Source organism: Carcharhinus amblyrhynchos, chromosome 11, assembly GCF_965287045.1.
Source record: "Carcharhinus amblyrhynchos chromosome 11, sCarAmb.v2.hapA, whole genome shotgun sequence".
Classification (NCBI taxonomy): domain Eukaryota; kingdom Metazoa; phylum Chordata; class Chondrichthyes; order Carcharhiniformes; family Carcharhinidae; genus Carcharhinus; species Carcharhinus amblyrhynchos.
Window position 1 is genome coordinate 47,155,834 of NC_137334.1, and position 20,326 is coordinate 47,176,159.

Sequence of the window (20,326 nt, forward strand, 5' to 3'; positions counted from 1 at the left end):
TGGCGGCGCTGTTCTGCAGTTTTCCCCCTCCGGTCACTGACAGGGTTGTGCTGCAGTTCCTCCTCCGGTCACTGGCGGCGCTGTGCTGCAGTTCTTCCTCTGGTCATTGACGGCGCTGTGCTGCAGTTTCCCCCTCCGGTCACTGGCGGCGCTGTGCTGCAGTTATTCCTCAGGTCATTGACGGCGCTGTGCTGCAGTTTCCCCCTCCGGGCACTGGCGGCGTTGTGCTGCAGTTCTCCCTCCGGTCACTGGCGGCGTTGTGCTGCAGTTCTCCCTCCGGTCATTGGCGGCGCTGTGAAGCGCTCCTGCTGTTGCTGTGGTGACACTGGCTGGGGGCGAGGCCTGAGGCCGGTCAGCGGTAACTGAAGCCATGGTGCCCGTTTTGGATGCGCTTTGGGAGGATCGGGATGTTAGATTTGACATTTCGCCTCAGTGAGTATCTGCAGCGGTGTCTGCTAATGTCCTGTCGGAGAGTCTAAGATGGAGGTCGGCTGCAGCGTCCAGTCTTTAACTGACTCCGCCTGCGACGCACCTCAATATTTATCAAATGAAACATTACGACTCGAAACATTGGCTCTGTTCGCTCTCCACAGAGGCTGTCAGACCTGCTGAGATTTGCGGCATTTTCTGTTTTTGAAGCATAAAACTTTACAGACTGCAGCCTTGGCGCTGCTGTACCACAGGAACACTGCGCTGCTTCAAAAATAAAATCAGGGACGCGAAAGTAAATGTAACAAAACTAACCAACATTTTAAGAATAAGTGCTTGGAGATACTCTTCAGCTTTGGCAGTGTTTGTGGAGAGAAATAAACGTTTCAGATCGATTGCCTTCACTGGTGAATGCTGGAGGCAACAAAAATTGAAAGACGTTATGGCATCAGCTAAGTGGTGCCGGAGGGGGTGAGGAGGGGTTGTCAGGGGTAGGGGGTGGGGAGGGGTTGTCAGGGGTGGGGGGTGGGGAGGGGCTGTCGGGGTAGGGGGTGGGGAGGGGCTGTCGGTGCTGGGGGTGGGGGGTGGGGAGGGGCTGTGAGGGGTGGGGGTGGGGAGGGGCTGTGAGGGGTGGGGGGTGGGGAGGGGCTGTCGGTGCTGGGGGTGGGGAGGGGCTGTCGGTGCTGGGGGTGGGGAGGGGCTGCTGGGGCTGGGGGTGGGGAGGGGCAGTCGGTGCTGGGGGTGGGGAGGGGCTGTCAGTGCTGGGGGCGGGGAGTGGGGGGGTGGGGAGAGGCTGTCGGTGTTGGAGTGGGGAGGGGCTGTCGGGGCTGGGGAGAGGCTGTCGGTGCTGGGGTGGGGAGGGGCTGGTGGGGGTGGGGAGGTGGGGTGGGGGTGGGGAGGTGGGGAGGGGCTGTCGGGGTGGGGAGGGGCTGGTGGGGGGGTGGGTGGGGCTGGTGGGGGTGGGGAGGGGCTGTCGGTGCTGGGGGATGGGGCTGTCGGTGCTGGGGGGTGGGGGGGATGGGGCTGTCGGTGCTGGGGGGTGGGTGGGATGGGTCTGTCGGTGCTGGGGGGGGGTGTATGGGTGGGTGGGGCTGTCGGTGCCGGGGGTGGGGGACAGGCTGGCAGGGGTGAGGGAAGAGGGGCTGTCAGTGCTCGGTCTGGGAGGAGGGGCTGGGGGGGGAGGTGGGGCTGTCGGTGCTGGGGAGGGTGAGGGGCTGTTGATGCTGGGGGTGGGTGAGGACGGACTGTAGGTGCTGGAGGAGGGGCTGGAGGAGGGGAAGAGGAGGGGCTGTCAGTGCTGGGGAGGGGGAGGAGGGGCTGTCAGTGCTGGGGAGGGGGAGGAGGGGCTGTCAGTGCTGGGGTGAGAGAGGTGCTGTTGGTGCTTGGAGTGGGGAGGAGGTGCTGGGGATGGGGGAGGAGGGGCTGTCAGTGCTGGTGGGGGGGAGGCTGTTGGTGCTGGGGGTGTAGGAGGAGGGGCTGTTGGTGTTGGGGGTGGGGGCCGAGGGCCAGTCGGTGCTGGGGAGAGGAGGGGCTGGTGAGGAGGGTCTGTGAGTGCTGGGGTGGGGGAGGGCTGTCAGTCGCCAAATCCGGGACAATTAGTAACGCTGGTCATAATACATATAAGAATGATATGGCAACATATCCAGACTGAATTATAGATTGTGGTTGGTGATATTTTTGTTTTGTCTTCAGACAAATGAAGATGAGACCTGGAGAGGTCCTAATTGACTGTTTGGACTCCATTGAAGATACTAAAGGAAATAATGGAGATAAAGGTAGAAATATATATATATTAGAAATGAAAAGTTTTCTCAGCATATTTTATTTTGTTAAGTTTTGTTAGCACTATAATATACTTGAATTATTAAACTAATGCTTTGCTGAGCCTGTTGTGGTATGTAAACTACTAACAAACTGCAGGCTACATCTACATCTTATCACAAAGTTGTGCAGAGAGTGCAAGATCATTTGATACAGTCAGAGACATAAAAGATTTACAGCACAGAAACAGGCCCTTGGGCCCATCATGTTTGCGCTAGCCATCAAGTTCCTATTCATTCTAGATCCATTTTCCAGCACTTGGTTCATCCCCTCATATGCTACGGCATTTCGAGTGCTCATCTAAATGCTTCTTAAATGTTGTGAGGGTTTCAGTCTCTGCCACACTTTCGAGCAGTTAATTCCAGATTCCCACCACACAGTGGGTAAAAATGTATTTCCTCAAATCCCCCCTAAATCTCCTCCCCCTTATCTTAAATCTGTGCCCCCTGGTCATTAATCTCTCTGCTAAAAGGACAAGTTTCTTCCTATCTATGTTCCTTATGCATTTCAATCAGGTCCCTCTTCTGCCTTCTCTGTTCTAAGGAAAATAATCCCAGCCTAACCAGCCTCTTCATAGCTGAAACATTCCAGCCCCGGCAACATCCCGGTGAACCTCCTTTGCACCCTTTCTGGTGTAATCACATCCTTCCTATAGTGTGTTGACAAGAACTGCACACTATACTCTAGATGTGGCCTAACAAGCATTTTATACAGCTACATCATAATTTCCCTGCTCTCATAGAACCATAGAAAATTACAGCTCAGAAACAGATCTTTTGGCCCTTCTTGTCTGTGCCGAACCATTTTTTGCCTAGTCCCACTGGACTTGGACTATATCCCTCCACACCACTCTCATCCATGAACCCGTCCAAGTTTTTCTTAAATGTTAAAAGTGACCCCGCATTTACCACTTTATCCGGCAACTCATTCCACATTCCCACCACTCTCTCCATGAAGAAGCCCCGTCTAATATTCCCTTTAAATGTTTCTCCTTTCACTCTTAACTCATGCCCTCTGGTTTTTTTTCTCCCCTAGCCTCAGTGGAAAAAGCCTGCTTGCATTCACTCTATCTATACCCATCAAAATCTTATAAACCTCTGTCAAATCTCCCCTCGTCGTTCTACGCTCTAGGGAATAAAGTCCTAACCTATTCGATCTCTCTCTGTAACTCAGCTTCTCAAGTCCCGGCAACATCCTTGTGAACCTTCTCTGCACTCTTTCAACCTTATTTGCATCCTTCCTGTAACTAGGTGACCAAAACTGTACACAATACTCTAAATTCAGCCTCACCAATGCGTTATATAACCTTACCATAACACTCCAACTTATATTTGATACTCCGATTTATAAAGGCCAATGTACCAAAAGCACTCTTTACGATCCTATCCACCTGTGACTTCACTTTTAGGGAATCCTGTACCTGTATTCCCAGATCCCTCTGTTCAACTGCACTCTTCAGAGTCCTACCATTTAGTCTGTATGTTCTACTTTGGTTTGTCCTTCCAAAGTGCAATACCTCACACTTGTCTGCATTAAATTCCATTTGCCATTTTACAGCCCATTTTTCTAGTTGGTCCAAGGCCCTTTGCAAGCTTTGAAAACCTTCCTCACTGTCCACTACACCTCCAATCTTTGTATCATCAGCAAATTTGCTGACCCAATTTACCACATTATCATCCAGATCATTGATATAGATGATCATATTGGCTCATAAAGGCATGTATCCCATGTGTCTTCTTAGCCCCCTTATCTACCTGTTCTGCTGGCTTCAGAGGTCTTTGGACATGCACCCAAGATTCCTCTGGCCCTCTGTACTTCCTAGCAACCTATTGTTCCCTTGTATTGTTAGTTCTTCCAAAATGTGTCATCTCGCACTTTTCAGGGTTATGTTCCATTTGCCACTGTTCTACCCATCTGACCAGCCCATCTATATCATCCTGTAACCTAAGGCTTCTCTCCTCGCTATTTACCATATCAATATTTGACGTAATCTGTGAATTTACTGATCATACCTCCCACATTCATAGATCATTAATGTACATTACACTACAAGGGACCCAGCACCAATCCCTGCTGTACACCACTTAACACATGCTAACAGTCATAAAAATAACTTTAGACCATCACCTCGGCCTCGTGCCACTAAGCCAGTTTTGGATCCAATTTGCCAAATTGCACTGGATCCCATAAGCTCCTAATTTCTTGATCAGTCTCCTATGTGGGAGCTTGTCAGAAGCCTTACTGCAGTCCATATAGACTACATTAACTGCACTGCCCTCATCTACACACGTAGTCACCTCCTTGAAAGATTCAATCGAACTTGTTAGCTATGATCACTCCCTGACAATTCTTGATTAATCCTCGGCTTTCCAAATGACAATTAATCCTGTCTCTCAGAATTTGTTCCTATGATTTCCCTACCAGTGATGTTAGACTCACTGGTCTGTAATTACCTGTTTTTTTGCCCCCTACTTCCCTTCCCAACATCAGCTGTCCTGCAGACCTCTAGCACCTCTCCTGTGGCGAGAGAAAATTTGAAAGTTAGTGCCAGAGCCTCACACAGCAGCCTAGGATAAAACTCATTTGGACCTGGGGATTTATCCACTTTTAAGTCCGCTAAAACCGCATCTACCTCCTACGCCTCAATGCGAATCTGTTTAATTATATCCTTGCTTTCTATAGCTACATTATCCTTCTCTATATTGAACACGGTTACAAAATACTCATTTGAAACTCCATGCACACATTGCCACTTTGATCCATAACAGGCTGTATATTTTTCCTGGTTACCCTCCAGCCTTTAATATACCTAAATACTTGGGATTTTCTGTTTTTTTGCCTGCCAATGTCTCTATGCCTATTCTTTCCTCTGTTAATTTCTTTTTAAGTACCCCTGTGCACTTTCTGTACCCCTCTAAGACATCTACTGTTTTCAGCCCCCTGAATATGTCATAAAGCTCTTTTTTTTCCCCTTATCCAATCCTGTATATACCTTGACATCCAAGATTCTTTGGATTTTTTGATCCCACCCTTTACAGGAACATGTTGGCCCTATCATAGAATCCCTGCAGTGCAGAAGAAGGCCTTTCAGCCCATCTGGTTTGCACTAAATCTCTGACAAACTATCTTACACAGAACCAACCCCTGTAAGCCACATATTTACCCTACTATTCCCCCTGACCTACATATCTTGGGACATTAAGGGCACATCTGCACTTTTTTGGACTGTGGGAGGAAATCAGAGCCCCTGGAGGAAACCCATACAGACACAGGGAGAATGCGCAAGCTCCACATCGACAGTCACCCAAGGCTGGAATCGAACGCTGGCATTGTAAGGCAGCAGTGCTAACCACTGTACCACCATACCATCCTATACTCTCTTTTTGAATGAGTCTCTCTGCTCTGATGTGGATGTGATGTTGCATTACTTCCTGTGATGATGTACACCGTATCTAATTAGCATAACGTACAATTAGAATTAACCCCTTGTACTACAAGTCATTCATTTTGACTTAAAATCATAGAAAATATAAAGTGTAACACAGAAGGAGGACGCCTTTTGGCCCATTGAGCCTGAGAGGTGATCTTATGGCCGAAGTGTTACAGCAAAACAGAATTCTCCGTTGGTCTCGAGTGGGATTTTACGAGCCTCGCTCAAGCAAGGTCATAAAATTCTGGCATATATGTTACCTCAAGATCTTATATGTCCAATAGGTGTGGATACTGAAAAGCTGTTCTCACTAATCGGAGAGACTAAGACTAGGGAACTCAGTTTAAAAAAATGACCCTCCCATTTAAGACATAAATAAGAATTGTTTTCTCTAAGAGATGTTAATCTGTATAATTCTCTTCCCCACAAAGCAGTGGAGGCAAGGTCAGTAAATATGTTTAAGATTGAGTTAGATAGATTCTTGATTGACTGGAAAATCAACAGGGATGTATCGAAAAGTAGAGTTGAGGTCACAGTCTTCTCAAATTGCAGAGCAAGCTCAAGAGGCCAAATGATCTGCTCCCAATTTGTATGACTTGTGTCCATGCCAGTTAATAATTAAGATGTCTAATCTATTCATTTGCCTATTTATTTGGAGATATTGTCATGTAATTGTGAATACAATTGTAAAATATGAAATATAAAAATATTTCTTTGTTTGGTTAAGAGAATTAACTTTAAAATATGTATATTTTAGCCTTAGTTGTCCCTGCTGACAAATTCTGTATGAATGATGGCCATCTCTAGACAGCCTTGTCTTGATTCCAGTGGATGCAAAACCTCAAGCCAAAATTTTCAACACATTATCACAAAATTTGGCTTAAAAGTAACTGAACTGGGAAATGGAAAATGTGATCTTTTTATTTGGGATTTAAGGAGCATTACTAAGATATTTGTCCAGCCACAAATGAGAATTTTCCTTGTTAAATTGAAGCAAGTATGAAATCAAGGGATCTATTCATTTCAAAGGCAAATTCATAGATTTCCCCATTCACATCAATCCTGAGATTTATCAGTTACACCACGCCTCTTAAAATCTTTGTGATTGTGGGACCCCATCGTTGACCCATCATTTTCTAGATTCACTGAGCCAGTAGTAAGACGGGTTGTGCTGCTGTTGAAACCGATCAAGTCAGCATCAAAACCAGGTGGTCATCATTTCTTAGTTCACTGTCAACATCCTGGGGGTTACCATTGACCAGAAACTGAACTGGACTAGCCACATCAATACAGTAGCTACCAGAGCAAGACAAAGGCTATGAATCCTGTGGTAAGTAACTTGCCTGCTGACTCTGCAAAGCACAGCTCAGGAATGTGATTCAATACTCTGCAGCAGTTGTCTGGGTGAGTGCAGCTCTATAACACTGAAGAAGTTTGACAACATCCAGGGCAAAGCAACTCACTTGATTTCTACCACTTCCACAAATATTCAATCCCTCCACCACAGATGGACAGCGACAGCAGTGTGTACTGTGACAATATTGTGTCTTTAAGAAAAGTATTTATGTCATGTTTCTTACGAAGAGAATATTTTAAAGTTCAGATCTGGTTTATGGTGCCGTCTTGTCTGCTCCAGACAGCTCACCTGTTGAGAATGCAGAAGAATAATTGCTTCTAGTTATTTGGTAGCATTCCGTCCTGTTTACAGTAGAACTTTCCAGACATAAATCGATCTTTGCAGTCACCTTTGCAAACACCCTAGAAAATTAACATTGTCACTAAAGGATGTTCTGGTGAGAATGACATCTTGTAACAATATGCTAATTGCCTATATTAATTTTCTTTGATATTTGTAACAATATAACAATAATGGTCAAATTGGGACTGTCGCTGGATCAAAATCTTGGAACTCCCTTTCTAACAACACCACATAGACTGCAGTGGTTAAAGAAGTTGGCTCACCACTGCCTTCTCAAGGATAATTAGAAGGGGAGTTAGAAGGGCGAAAAGGGGGCACGAAATGGTCTTGGCAGACAGGATTAAGGAAAATCCAAAAGCATTTTACTCCCATGTTAGGAATAAAAGGGTCGTTAGAGGAAAAATTGGTCCTCTTAGGGACAGAGGAGGGGAATTATGCCTAGAGCCCAAGGGAATGGGGGAGATCCTGAATGAATACTTTGCGTCAGTATTCACGAAGGACAGGGGCCTGTTTTCAGGTACTGTCTTGGAGGGAGTTGTAGACCCGTTAGAGGAAATATCTATTACGAGGGAGGAAGCGTTAGGATTTTTAGGTAATATTAAAACTGATAAATCTCCGGGGCCTGATGGCATTTATCCTAGGCTGCTTAGGTAGACGAGGGATGAAATTGCTGGGCCTCTGACGCAAATCTTTGTCTCTTCTTTGGACACAGGTGAGGTCCAGGAGGACTGGAGGATAGCAAATGTGGTACTGTTGTTTAAAAAGGGTAGTAGGGATAACCCAGGTAATTATAGGCCGGTGAGTTTGACGTCAGTGGTAGGGAAGTTGTTGGAAAGGATTCTTAGGGATAGGATGTATAAGCATTTACAGTGTGGCAATTTGATTAGTGATAGACAGCATGGATTTGTACAGGGGAGGTCGTGCCTTATGAATCTGGTAGAATTTTTTGAGGAGATGACAAAAACGGTCGACGAAGGACGAGCCGTGGATATCGTCTACATGGAGTTCAGTAAGGCATTTGACAAAGTCCCTCGTGGTAGGTTAATGGAAAAGGTTAAGGCTCATAGGATACAAGAACAGGTGTCTAGATGGATTGAGAACTGGCTTGGTAATAGGAGACAGAGAGTAGTAGTGGAAGGGTCCTTTCTAGCTGGAGGTCTGTAACTAGTGGTGTGCCGCAGGGCTCAGTACTGGGACCTTTGTTATTTGTAATATACATAAATGACTTGGAAGAGGGAGTAAGTGGTGTGATCAGCAAGTTTGCAGATGATATGAAGATGGCTGGACTTGCTGATAGTGAGGAGCAGTGTCAGGCAATACAGTGGGATATAGATAGGCTGGTATATTGGGCAGAGAAATGGCAGATGGAATTTAATCCAGATAAATGCAAGGTGATGCATTTTGGAAGAAATAACGTCGGGGGGAGTTACACGATAAATGGTAGGTCTATTAAGAGTATAGAAACGCAGAGGGACCTGGGGGTGCAAGTACCCAAGTCTTTGAAGGTGGCAGTACAGGCGGAGAAAGTGACGAAGAAGGCCTATGGTATGCTTGCCTTTATAGGGAGGGGTATAGAGTATAAAAGCTGGCGTATAATGTTGCAGTTGTATAGAACGTTGGTTCGCCCGCATTTGGAGTACTTCGTCCAGTTTGGTAGGAATAATGGTAGGAAGGATTATTACTTACGTGGCGAAAAACTGCAGCAGGCGGCGGTGCAGAGGGACCTTGGGGTCCTTGTGCATGAGTCTCAAAAACCCAGCTTGCAGGTGCAGCAGGTGGTCAGGAAGGCGAATGGGACGCTGGCCTTCGTAGCGAGGGGGATTGAATATAAAAGTAGGGAGGTCTTGCTGCGGCTGTATAGGGCATTGGTGAGGCCGCAGCTGGAGTACTGTGTGCAGTTTTGGGCGCCATACCTACGCAAGGATATTTTGGCCTTGGAGGGAGTGCAGAGGAGGTTTACTAGGCTGATGCCGGAGTTGAGGGGGTTGAGCTATGAGGAGAGGCTGAATAAATTAGGCTTGTACTCGTTAGAGTTTAGAAGAATGAGGGGAGATCTCATTGAGACGTATAAGATGATGAATGGGATGGATAGGTTAGAGGTGGAGAGACTCTTCCCGCTCAGAAAGGACAGTAGGACTAGGGGGCACAGCCTCAAGATAAAGGGGGGGCGGTTTAGAACGGAGTTGAGGAGGAACTTCTTCACTCAAAGGGCGGTGAATCTCTGGAATTCTCTACCTGTTGAAGTGGTGGAGGCTGCCTCGCTAAATGTTTTTACGACACGGGTTGATGGGTTTTTGATAAGAGAGGGGATTAAGGGTTATGGGGAGAGGGCGGGAATGTGGAACTGAGCCACGACAGATCAGCCATGATCTTATTGAATGGCGGGGCAGGCTCGAAGGGTTAAATGGCCTACTCCTGCTCCTATTTCTTATGTTCTTATGTTCTGCTCGCCTTACTACCAGAAGGACGTGGAGACCCTGGAGAGAGTGCAGAGGAGGTTTACCAGGATGTTGCCTGGTATGGAAGGACTGAGCTACGAGGAAAGATTGGGCAATTTGGGGCTGTTCTCCTTAGAAAGGCCGAGAATGAGGGGAGATCTAATAGAGGTGTATAAGATTATGAAGGGTATAGATAAAGTGAGCAATGGTAAGCTTTTTCCTAGGTTGGATACAATAATTACGTGAGGCCATGGGCTGAGGGTGAGGGGGGCGAGGTATAACTCGGATGTTAGAGGAAGATTTTTCACACAGAGAGTGGTGGGGGCCTGGAATGCACTGCCAAGTAGGGTGGTGGAGGCAGGCACGCTAGAGTTGTTTAAGGCTTACTTAGACAGGCACATGAGCGGACTAGAGATGGAGGGATACAGGAGACTTTTCTAAATAAAGATCAAGAGCTTTGGGACGTCCCTGGGAATCAATTGATTCCTATGGACCATCCAACATATTTCATGGCTCACTTGCTTTATTTCTGCGCTTCTGGGGATTCCGTAAATGTCTGTCTAAGTTTTGCATGTTTATTGATGTCTTTTCTTTTACTTCACAGGTGATTCGGTCCACCTTGTTGACCAACAAGGGGCATACACGCGGTGGGTCGTGCAAGGGCTGCTCTTGGATGTTGCTTCGAGAGTTGCCTAGTGCTTCACATCGTTAGTGTAGGCTTAAACTGGACCATCTGATGGGCAACATGACAGCTCAGTGACTATCACTGTTTTCTGTGCAGATAAATGGATTTAGGCCGGTGTCTGTGGGAGTTTGCACATTCTTCCCGTGATTGCATGGGTTTTCTCCGGGTGCTGTGGTTTCCTCCCACATCCCAAAGATGTGCTGATTGGTGTAACAAATTGTCCTTAAATTAGTCTTCCCTCAATCTTCCCCAGGAGGTGTAGACAAAGGTCATGGGTAGAGGAGGGCACTCATAATGTTAAAATGGCGGCATGGGCTCGTTGGGCCGAAGGGCCTGTTTCCCGTGCTGTGTTGTTCTTTGTTCTTAATTAGGCACGCGCAGTAAATGTTGGCCTTGCTAGCGAAGATTACATTCCATGAACAAATAAAAGAAAACAGTAGCAGATGACCTGAGGTAGGGACAGGGGCAGGCAGTGCTACAGTTTGGAAATTCATGCTTCTAATGAAGGTGCAATTATGTGGTTGAAATCTCATCTTGGGGACAAATATTATACAAGGATTACGAAGTCTGGCTCCGCCTTAGTTGCCAGAGAGATGGAATCAGTGACGGGAACTGCTTGCCCAGTAATTAACTGGAAGAAATTTCTGTTCTCTTCATCCAGTACTGAATGTCAGATAAACAGTCTGGCAATTCAGAGACAGTGGAGGGAACAAGAGAGGTGGGGCAGAATTTACGTTCCTCTGCCATTGAATTTGTAGGTGTAGGGTGGACATAGAATTCTTTACATGGCCTTCCAGTGGGGTCGTGGCCATCTGACCTCTCCACAATTTTATGCTGGAACAAGCAAGGTCTAGTTCGGCCTGCCTGCCTTTGCCCAGGTTGAAGCTGTTAAGTGACCAATTATTGATAACTTAATGGCAACTTCCTGCCAAGCCTCAATTTTTGGGCTAGCAGGAGGAGATCAGGGCAGGGAGAAAGGCTGAAAAGTAAAACTGTTCAGGCCTCAAGTATGAAGGAGCAGGTGCCTCCATCAACAGCCTTTTTTTAAATCTGAAGCCACCACTGCCCCCTGTGCTGCAGCCCACCTCTTCCATTGCTTCCTCACCTCCCCTTCCCATTGTTCACATGCCCCCTTCCAGTCTTTTCGTCAGAATGCTACATTTGACATTAACATTAGCATTCAATAACTAAAGGAACTGTTACAATAACTATTGATATTACAATAATTGAATAAAATGTCCCATGATGCAAAATATAGAATTAGGCTATTGTTTAATTATAGTTTTGACATTCATTTAACCAAGTTTGCTTTTATGGTTGCTATTTCTTTTCTAGGTAGACTGCTTGTGACCAATTTGCGAATTATCTGGCATTCACTGGCTCTTCCACGTGTTAACTTATGTAAGTAAAGCTATGTTTTGACTTAATAAAATGGTTTGCTGTGGAATTAACCTGAAACCAAAGGAAACAAGGATAATTATTTTGTTCTCTGTGATTCTTTGCATGATTTGAATTTTTAAATACTGGAGAAGCATTTAGATTTTAAAAATAGCGGCATAACCTGCAATGTTTTGAAGTGCAAGAAACTACAATTGTTAAGTTTAAATTTTCATATTAAAAAAATCTTTTGTTCTGTCTTATTTCTAAATCTTCTATTGATTTTCAGATATGTTTGAACAGTAAATTTTTGCTGCAATAGGTTTGCACCAAGCCTGGTCGTACTATTTAGTGCCACTGTCATCCTTGTAAATCATCAGAGAGTCTTAAAGCATATAACTAATACCATTTGCAGTTCTCTCACAAGATAGAACTCTGAATTTGCTCTCCATTCCATAAGTAGGATTTGCAGTCTAGACAAAATTATTTTCCAGTGTTTTAAAAATCAGGAATTGGTGTCAGCTTGCATATTATTACATGAAAATATTCCTCATTGAAATCCTTTTTACTCTTGGCAATACTGCCTGCTTAAATTGTTGATTTCTGTGCAACACTATCAGTGGCTAATATATCCTAAACAAAATTTTTAATGTTTTAATTTTTATGTTTCTGTTAAAAATGTTTTTATACTTTGTAAATCTATCTACTTGCCATAGTGGCATAATGAATAATACAAAATGACTGTGATACATCGACAAAAATGAAGAGCATAAATTAAATGCAGTATTACAAATTACTAATATTTAAAAACAATAGATCAAAAACAAACTTGGAATAGAACAAACTTTATAATGTCAAATAAACTGGACTGAATAAAAGGATTAAGAGAAGCAACTGATGTGATGATAACTGGATTTAAGAAGAAAATAGGTGAGGTGACATTTGAAATTCTATAATGCAATGAAGATTTAATAACAAATAAAAAGTGCAACTTAAAAAATATCAGGTCATTTTAAAATCAGAGCAACGTTTTACTCTCCCGTTTTTACAGATTACACAAAGTTTTGTAATTTGGATGTGCTGCGTGCGACGTGAACTCACATCAGGAATGTCCCACATTACTGAACTGCTAGTGACACTAATGCTGTCATTGGGAGCGTTTATGATTCAGGCTTTTGTCCAACATTTTGTTAGTGTGAAAAGACTTTTCATCAGAATACCAAATCTCCAATGAATTAAAATTTCCATCCATAGTGGTCATAACATAATGAGGCTTATGATGAAGATTGAAATGTGCGCAACCATGGCAAAGCGCAAAATAATAAATTGGAAAAAGATGTAATTTTAACGGGATGAGAACAGAGTACGGAAAACAAATCGCAGAATTTTATGCCGCAGAAGGAAACCATTTGGCTCATCATGTGCACCAGCTCTGCAAATGAGTGCCATTTCCCTGCCTTTTCCCCATACTTCTGCATATTATTTCTATTCAAATAGCCATCTAACACCCTCTTCAATGCCTTGATTGAATCTGCCTCCACCACAGTTCCAGGCAGTGCATTCCAGACCTGAACCACTCACTGTTTGAAAAACACTTTTTCTCACATCACATTTGCTTCTTTTGCAAGTCACTTTAAATCTGTGCCCTCTCATTCTTGGTCCTTTTAGAGTGGGAACAGTTTCTCCCTATTTACTCTGTCCAAACCCCTCATGATTTTGAACAGCTCTGTCAAATTTACTCTTAGCTTTCTTCTCTCCAAGGAGAACTGTCCCAAACTTTCCACTGTTATCTCAGAACTGAAGAGCCCGATTCTCCCAAAAAATTTCTAAGCGCTGAATTGGTGAGAAAACTGGCGTAAATCAGGATTTCTTTTTATTGCGAGTTTAGACTCAAATCTCCCACACTCTGTGCACTGCAGAGGACACAATTGTGAATACCATGAAAAGGTTAGGGGGATGGGGCCTATTCATGCCAGAGCCTGATAGTTCCGAGCTTCTGCATGTGCAGTGATCAGAATCTATCAGATCGCAGTTTGCTGGCCGGCTCAATTGCTGGCCTTCTGCGGCAAATAGTTCCATGGATTCACCACTCTCTGGCTGAAGAAATCCCTCCTCATTTTTGCCTCCTGCCCAGGGGGCGCCACCCCCCACTGCCTGACCCACTGGAGGGCACAGATTGCTCTCCCCTTCGTTCTGGCGGAGCCTCCTGTTAGTTCCCCTCAAGTGAAGAGCTACTCTAAACCCATCAGAGTGAAGTACTCCTGGTGGGATGGGAGATGCTATCGGACCTGGAAAATTCCATGCCAAGCCCGATAATGACATTTAAAATACATGGAAAACAGATTTAAATGACTTGTCTCTCTTCCTGCCGATTTCAAGCATGGTTCTGACTCCGCCTGCTCTCTGGCTGTGGGAGACCTGCATGCGTCGGGAATGCATGTGCGAATCCCGCGAAATGGCCAACACAGGATTCTCCCATCCCGATGCACAAAAAACTTGCGCATCGGGATGGGAGAATCGGACCCAAAGTTTCTCATACTTGGAACATAAAATGGAAACATTTACTTACAAGAAAAGAAATTGAACAGCAGTGGAAAACATTTAAAATTGTGATCGACAGAATTCAGGAGAACTGATCCCATTAAAAAGCAAGAACTAACTAATAACGACATACCATATATGAAGTTAAAAAAATGGGAAAAATTTAAATAAAGTGGAAATAGGGCATATTCCTTTTGTGATTTCATTGAAATGTTTAAAATTACAAATGGAAGTTATTCCTGCGATAGGGGAAATCCAGAACAAGAATTAGGCCACGAAGAATTGAAATAAAGAAGCATTTTATTACACAATGGATAGTAAGAATCTGGAAAGCCGTGTACCTCGAGTAATTGGAATTTCAAAACTGTGACGAAGAGATATTTTTTGTTCTCTCGAGTATCGTGGGATATGGAGAAAAAGGTAGGTAAGTGATGTTGAGGTAAAAGTCAGCCATGATTTAACTGAACGGTTGAACAGGCTCAAACAGCTCAGATGTACTTCTGTTCTCAAGTTCCTATAATCTTATCTAAGTGGTTAAAAGTAATCTAAGAGCTTCAAACCGATGTCTAGTAGTCTACATAAATTCACATTTAACGTTCTCAAACCAACTTTGTCAATTGTACTTGCCAGTAAATCACCAGTTTCTATGAAGTGATCTTCTCATTTATAAAGGTATATAGATGCAGGTTTAGTATTACATTTGGCTATTTATTGTGTTTTGTACAACTTTAAATTTAAGTCAGAATAAATTTAGACATTTTGCTCAGTTATAATTAAGCCAAGAAGACGTTGTTTGGGAGTTGTGAACAACTTCAGAGGATCATTCACTCTCGGTCTCTACTTTTTTCAGAATTTATTGAGCTTTTTGAGCTGTAACCTGAACATGCATTATTTTACATCTACGTGAAAACTTCTATAACCTTCAGGAAAATCAAAAACAAATGAGGTATTTACGCCTTTGATGTGTGGAACTCGAGATTGAGAGAGATGGGACTCCAGAACTGCCCTGAGAGGGACTGAACCAAAAGCTTGTGCTAGAAAGAATTGTAACCTGTTGGCAAAACTCTCTTTGTTAATTCAACTCATTTGTTACATGCTGAGGGTAAAATTTATAGTTAGCAAATGTCTTACAACCCTACATAAAATTCATCTGTTAATTTTCGTACTGAGCTAATTTCGTAAATTCTTAGTAAAATGGCCAAATTATTTATTTTGTCCTTTTTTTCTCTTTTAGCTGTTGGCTATAACTGCATTATAAACATTACAACCAGAACAGCCAATTCGGTAAGATTATTTTAAAACTTGGTACTTTAAAGCAAGTGAAGTATACGTTCTATAAATGGGGAATTTTATGGTCTTATCAAATCTGCACCCTCTGCACATCATTGGAATGTCCTATTAAGATGTTTTATGATGCCAAACAATTCTCTGACCTCAGTGACCCCGACGTAAATCATGCCATTTCCAGAGAATAGTGCATGAACCTAAAAAATCGGTTTTGCACCTAGCCAAACATTTTGTGATTCTCCCAGTCCCTTTCTAGTGGCGCAAACCAGATCACACCCAAAAACAGCATGAGGGCATATTTAAAGTAGCATTTAACTATGTGTACCCTGTTCGAATCCCAGTGCACAGAATTCTCCGGCCTTCAGGCATAGCACGAGAATGACGAGAATCACTATTGGTCTCCATCAGCCAGATGGGCACTCCCAGTGTGCCAGGGGCAGTGCCGAGGAGTTGGGGCCTGAGTGGGGCCCACGAGGATGTGAAATCTGAGGGTGCTATATGAGTGGGGTGGTGTCTGATGGGGAAAGTTTTGCAGAGGTGGATCACGAAGGCAGGTGGTCATGATGGGAGGCATATCAGGGATCAGGCAGAGAGACCCATCAGGAGGGCCTAGGTGCCCCACTGCTATTGACGCATGTCGGGAAGGGATGGGGGAACATGCCGCCGCTGATTGGAGGTGGGGTACGGGGTGGACGATGTCTTTGGGGGGAGAGGAGGAGTCTCCCAGTGCACTGTGAGATTGGGGCACCCTTACGAATCAGCGCTCGAGCACTCTGAAGCCAGGCTCATTAGTGTGTTTATCTCCTTGCCCAGTACTGGCACAAAACTCTCAACTTTCCAGAAAAGTGACTTGAGTGTGGGAGGATTGTGGGTGTGATGCGTACCTGAGAGATCAGCATGGATCGCTCCATTATTCTTGCCGTTATGACACTTAAGACATTTTTTGGGAGAATTCAACCCATAGTCTGAAAAATTTCACATCCTCATTTTTCCATTCCCTTGTTTGCATGGCCATTATTGATTTGACCTCCCGGGATCCCTAGCCTTCACTACTGGTTTTGCCTGATTAATTTTTAAAGCCCTTATCTCCTCTGAAAGACAGTTAAAAGTCAATGAATAATCAAGAGAAACAGTTTGATGATGAAGTGCCAGCCTTGCTTACCAGCCGCTGCAGGATCTATTGAGTTACAAAGGCAAAATACTGGAGATGCTGGAAATTTGAAATACAATCTGAAAGTGCTGGAAATACCCAGCAGGTCAGACAGCATCTGTGGAAAGAAACAAAGTTAACATTTCAGGCTGATGATTCTTCATCAGAACTCCTCATCAGGAAGGGTTGGGGCCTCCTATCATGAACTCCATTCTCAGGAGTTTTGATGAAGGGGACCTTAAATGTTAACTTTGTTTCTCTCCACAGATGCTGCCCGATCTGGGTATTTCCAGCATTGTTTGTTTTTATGTAAAATTATTTTGATAATTTCAGACAGTGAAATCCTTGAACTGGTGGTGGACACGTTTCAATTGATCTTAATGACTTTTGGCTGGTAAAGTGAAAAAGCACTTCTCTTGATCGCTATAGTAATCTTTGGAAAGTAATACTGTGTACCTTTTGAGAACATATGAAACTTGGCTACAGTGCAACTCCCCCCTTCCTCCTGTGATCAATTAATTCACAGAGCATGGTTCATATTAAGGCCTTGATGGTGAGTACCACACCATACAGTATGGTTGCTCACTGAGCCATAATAGAAGGCCTCACAGATACTTTTAAGTGCACTGACATTTAAAATTTGATGTTACAGAAACTTCGGGGTCAAACTGAAGCTCTTTACATCCTGACAAAATGTAACAACACACGATTTGAGTTCATCTTTACCAGCGTGGTTCCAGGAAGTCCTCGACTATTCACCACTGTCATTGCAGTGCATAGGTAGTATTGCAAGACTATTTGTGAATTTATGATGGATTAGAACATGTCAACAGACCATTTCTGAATCAGTTTTTATTTAAATCTTCAATTTTGTATTAAGGCATTCCTTGTATGAAGAAATGTTGTGTTCAGTTCTATTAAATATAGAGCATTGAAAAACTACAGCAGAAACAGGCCCTTCGGCCCACAAGTTGCGCCGCTGATATCCATACCTACTAGGCTTACCTATAACCCTCAATTCTATTAAGTTCCATGTACTCATCCAGAAGCCTCTTGAAAGACCCTATCGAATTTGCCTCCACCACTACTGACAGTGGCCGATTCCACTTACCCACCACCCTCTGAGTGAAAAGCTTAATCCAATATCTCTTCTGTACCTACTCCCTAGCGCCTTAAACCTGTGTCCTCTCATAGTAACCATTCCAGCCCTTGAAAAAAGCCTCTGAGAATCCACCCGATCTATACCTCTCAACATCTTATACACTTCTATCAGGTCACCTCTGATCCTTCGTCTCTCTAAGGAGAAAAGACTGAGCTCCCTCAACCTATCCTCATAAGGCATGCCACCCAATCCAGGCAACATCCTTATAAATCTCCTCTGCACCCTTTCATTAGCTTCCACATCCTTCTTGTAATGAGGCGACCAGACTGAGCACAGTATTCCGAGAGAGGTCTGACTAGGGTCTTATAAAGCTGCAACAGTATCTCCCGACTCCTAAACTCAATCCCTCGATTGATGAAGGCTAGTACACCATACGCCTTCTTAATCACATCCTCTACCTGCGAGTTCGATTTAAGAGTCCTATGGACCCAGACCCCAAGGTCCTTCTGATCCTCTACACTGCTAAGAGTCTTACCCTTGATATTATACTCCTTCATCCCATTTGACCTGCCAAAATGGACCACTACACATTTATCCGGGTTGAAGTCCATCTGCCACTTCTCTGCCTAGCCTTGCATCCTATCTATGTCACGCTGCAACCTCTGACATCCCTCCAGACTATCTACAGCACCACCAACCTTCGTGTCATCAGCAAACTTACCAACCCATCCCTCCACTTCCTCATCCAGGTCATTTATGAAAATTACAAACAGCAAGGGTCCCCTGGGGCACTCCACTGGTGACCGACCTCCATGCAGAAAAAGACCCTTTTTTCAATAATAAAAATATTATCTAGAATATTGTTTGTTTACAGTGTTTCTGTACCCCGTGTAAATAATATGAGTCAAGAATATTCATTCTAGCAGAACAGAAGTTCAGGGATGTAGATTGGTTAGAATGTGTCCCCATTGTCTTGTCTAAATTGTATCCTTGCAAAAATATTTTTTCAAAACAGCATTCAATTTCCTGCCACAGAGACCTCCCATGAGACATCTCCCTTCCAGAGTTATGAAGGAAGCCTTTCTGCAAATGCCATTAACAGTAGATTAACTTTGTGTAGTCCCATTCAATTTAATAAGGACTGTAAATTTGAACAAGTGTTTTAAAGCTCTCAGAGCTGGGGAAAACATTACATGCGGCAGGTGGAAGTTGGTTAAGATTTGAGTTCTGCCGACTCCCAGTCCAGTCTGAATTACTGAGCTTTCTTTCCCCTTTATACCATTCATATAAAAACTAATGGCAATATGAATGCCTTAAACCAAGGGCATAAATACTACGTGCTGAGAGTTTGAAAAAAAGTTTAAATGTCTTTTTTACAATCATAAAGTGAATTTAAAACCATAGTATTCGTATTTAAATATCAAAATACTAGCTTTCCAATCCATTTTGTATATCAGTGCAAAACCAGAATTGATTCAAATAGCTTTAGCAATAAAAGCAAAATGCTGCAAAATCAGACATAAGTTTTTTTTTTACTAATGCGAAATTAATTGTAAAGCTTGTTCTGTAATGTTCATTACCACAATTTATATCTGAACTATTTCACCTACCTCCTTATTTCAACCAGCTGCTGGTTGACTTCTAATTCAAATTATTCAATTGTCTCTTTCACACTCATGTAAACACTCGTGTTACTATGAAGCTGGGCTAGCGCTTAATATAAAAAAGGATAGCAAGAGTTTTTATAAATATATAAAAAGGAAGAGGCTGGCTAGGGTGAACGTTGGTCCCTTAGAGGATGGGAAGGGGGACTTAGTGGTAGAGGATGGGGATATGGCTGAGGTCTTGAATAACTTTTTTGTTTCAGTCTTCACGGAGGAGGACGTGAATAATTTGCCGGATGTTAGAGATGGAAAGGCGGTAGGACTGGAGGGTCTCGATGACATTACTGTTATTAGAGAGGTGGTGCTCGACAGACTGGAGGGGCTGATTGTGGACAAGTCCCCAGGACCGGATGGAATGCATCCGAGGATCCTGAAAGAAATGGCGGAGGTGATAGTGGATGCCTTGGTGGTTATTTTCCAGACGTCGCTGGATTCCGGGGAAGTGCCGGAAGATTGGATAACGGCTAATGTTACGCCATTGTTTAAGAAGGGTGCCAGGCAAAAGGCGGGGAATTATAGGCCTGTTAGTTTAACGTCTGTTGTAGGTAAAATGTTAGAATCCGTCATCAAGGAGGAAATAGCGAGGCATCTTGAGGGGAACTGCTTGATAGAGCAGACGCAGCACGGTTTCGTTAAAGGGAAGTCGTGTCTGACAAATTTACTGAAGTTCTATGAGGATGTGTCTAGGGCGGTGGATAGAGGA

General features: G+C 43.9%; 1 protein-coding gene across 2 annotated transcripts in view; it reads left to right on the forward strand.

Moving 5' to 3' along the window:
* The first annotated feature begins 302 nt into the window (after positions 1-302).
* The window catches only part of bbs5 (Bardet-Biedl syndrome 5), a 32,669-nt gene continuing 12,645 nt past the window's right edge, over positions 303-20,326 (forward strand). For both annotated transcript variants that reach the window (XM_080199015.1, XM_080199016.1), the window contains exons 1-5: positions 303-432; positions 2,122-2,204; positions 11,838-11,903; positions 15,655-15,704; positions 17,510-17,637. In XM_080199015.1, the coding sequence (XP_080055141.1) occupies positions 371-432; positions 2,122-2,204; positions 11,838-11,903; positions 15,655-15,704; positions 17,510-17,637 (389 nt within the window). In that variant the 5' untranslated portion in view covers positions 303-370. The remainder of the gene's footprint in view (positions 433-2,121; positions 2,205-11,837; positions 11,904-15,654; positions 15,705-17,509; positions 17,638-20,326) is intronic.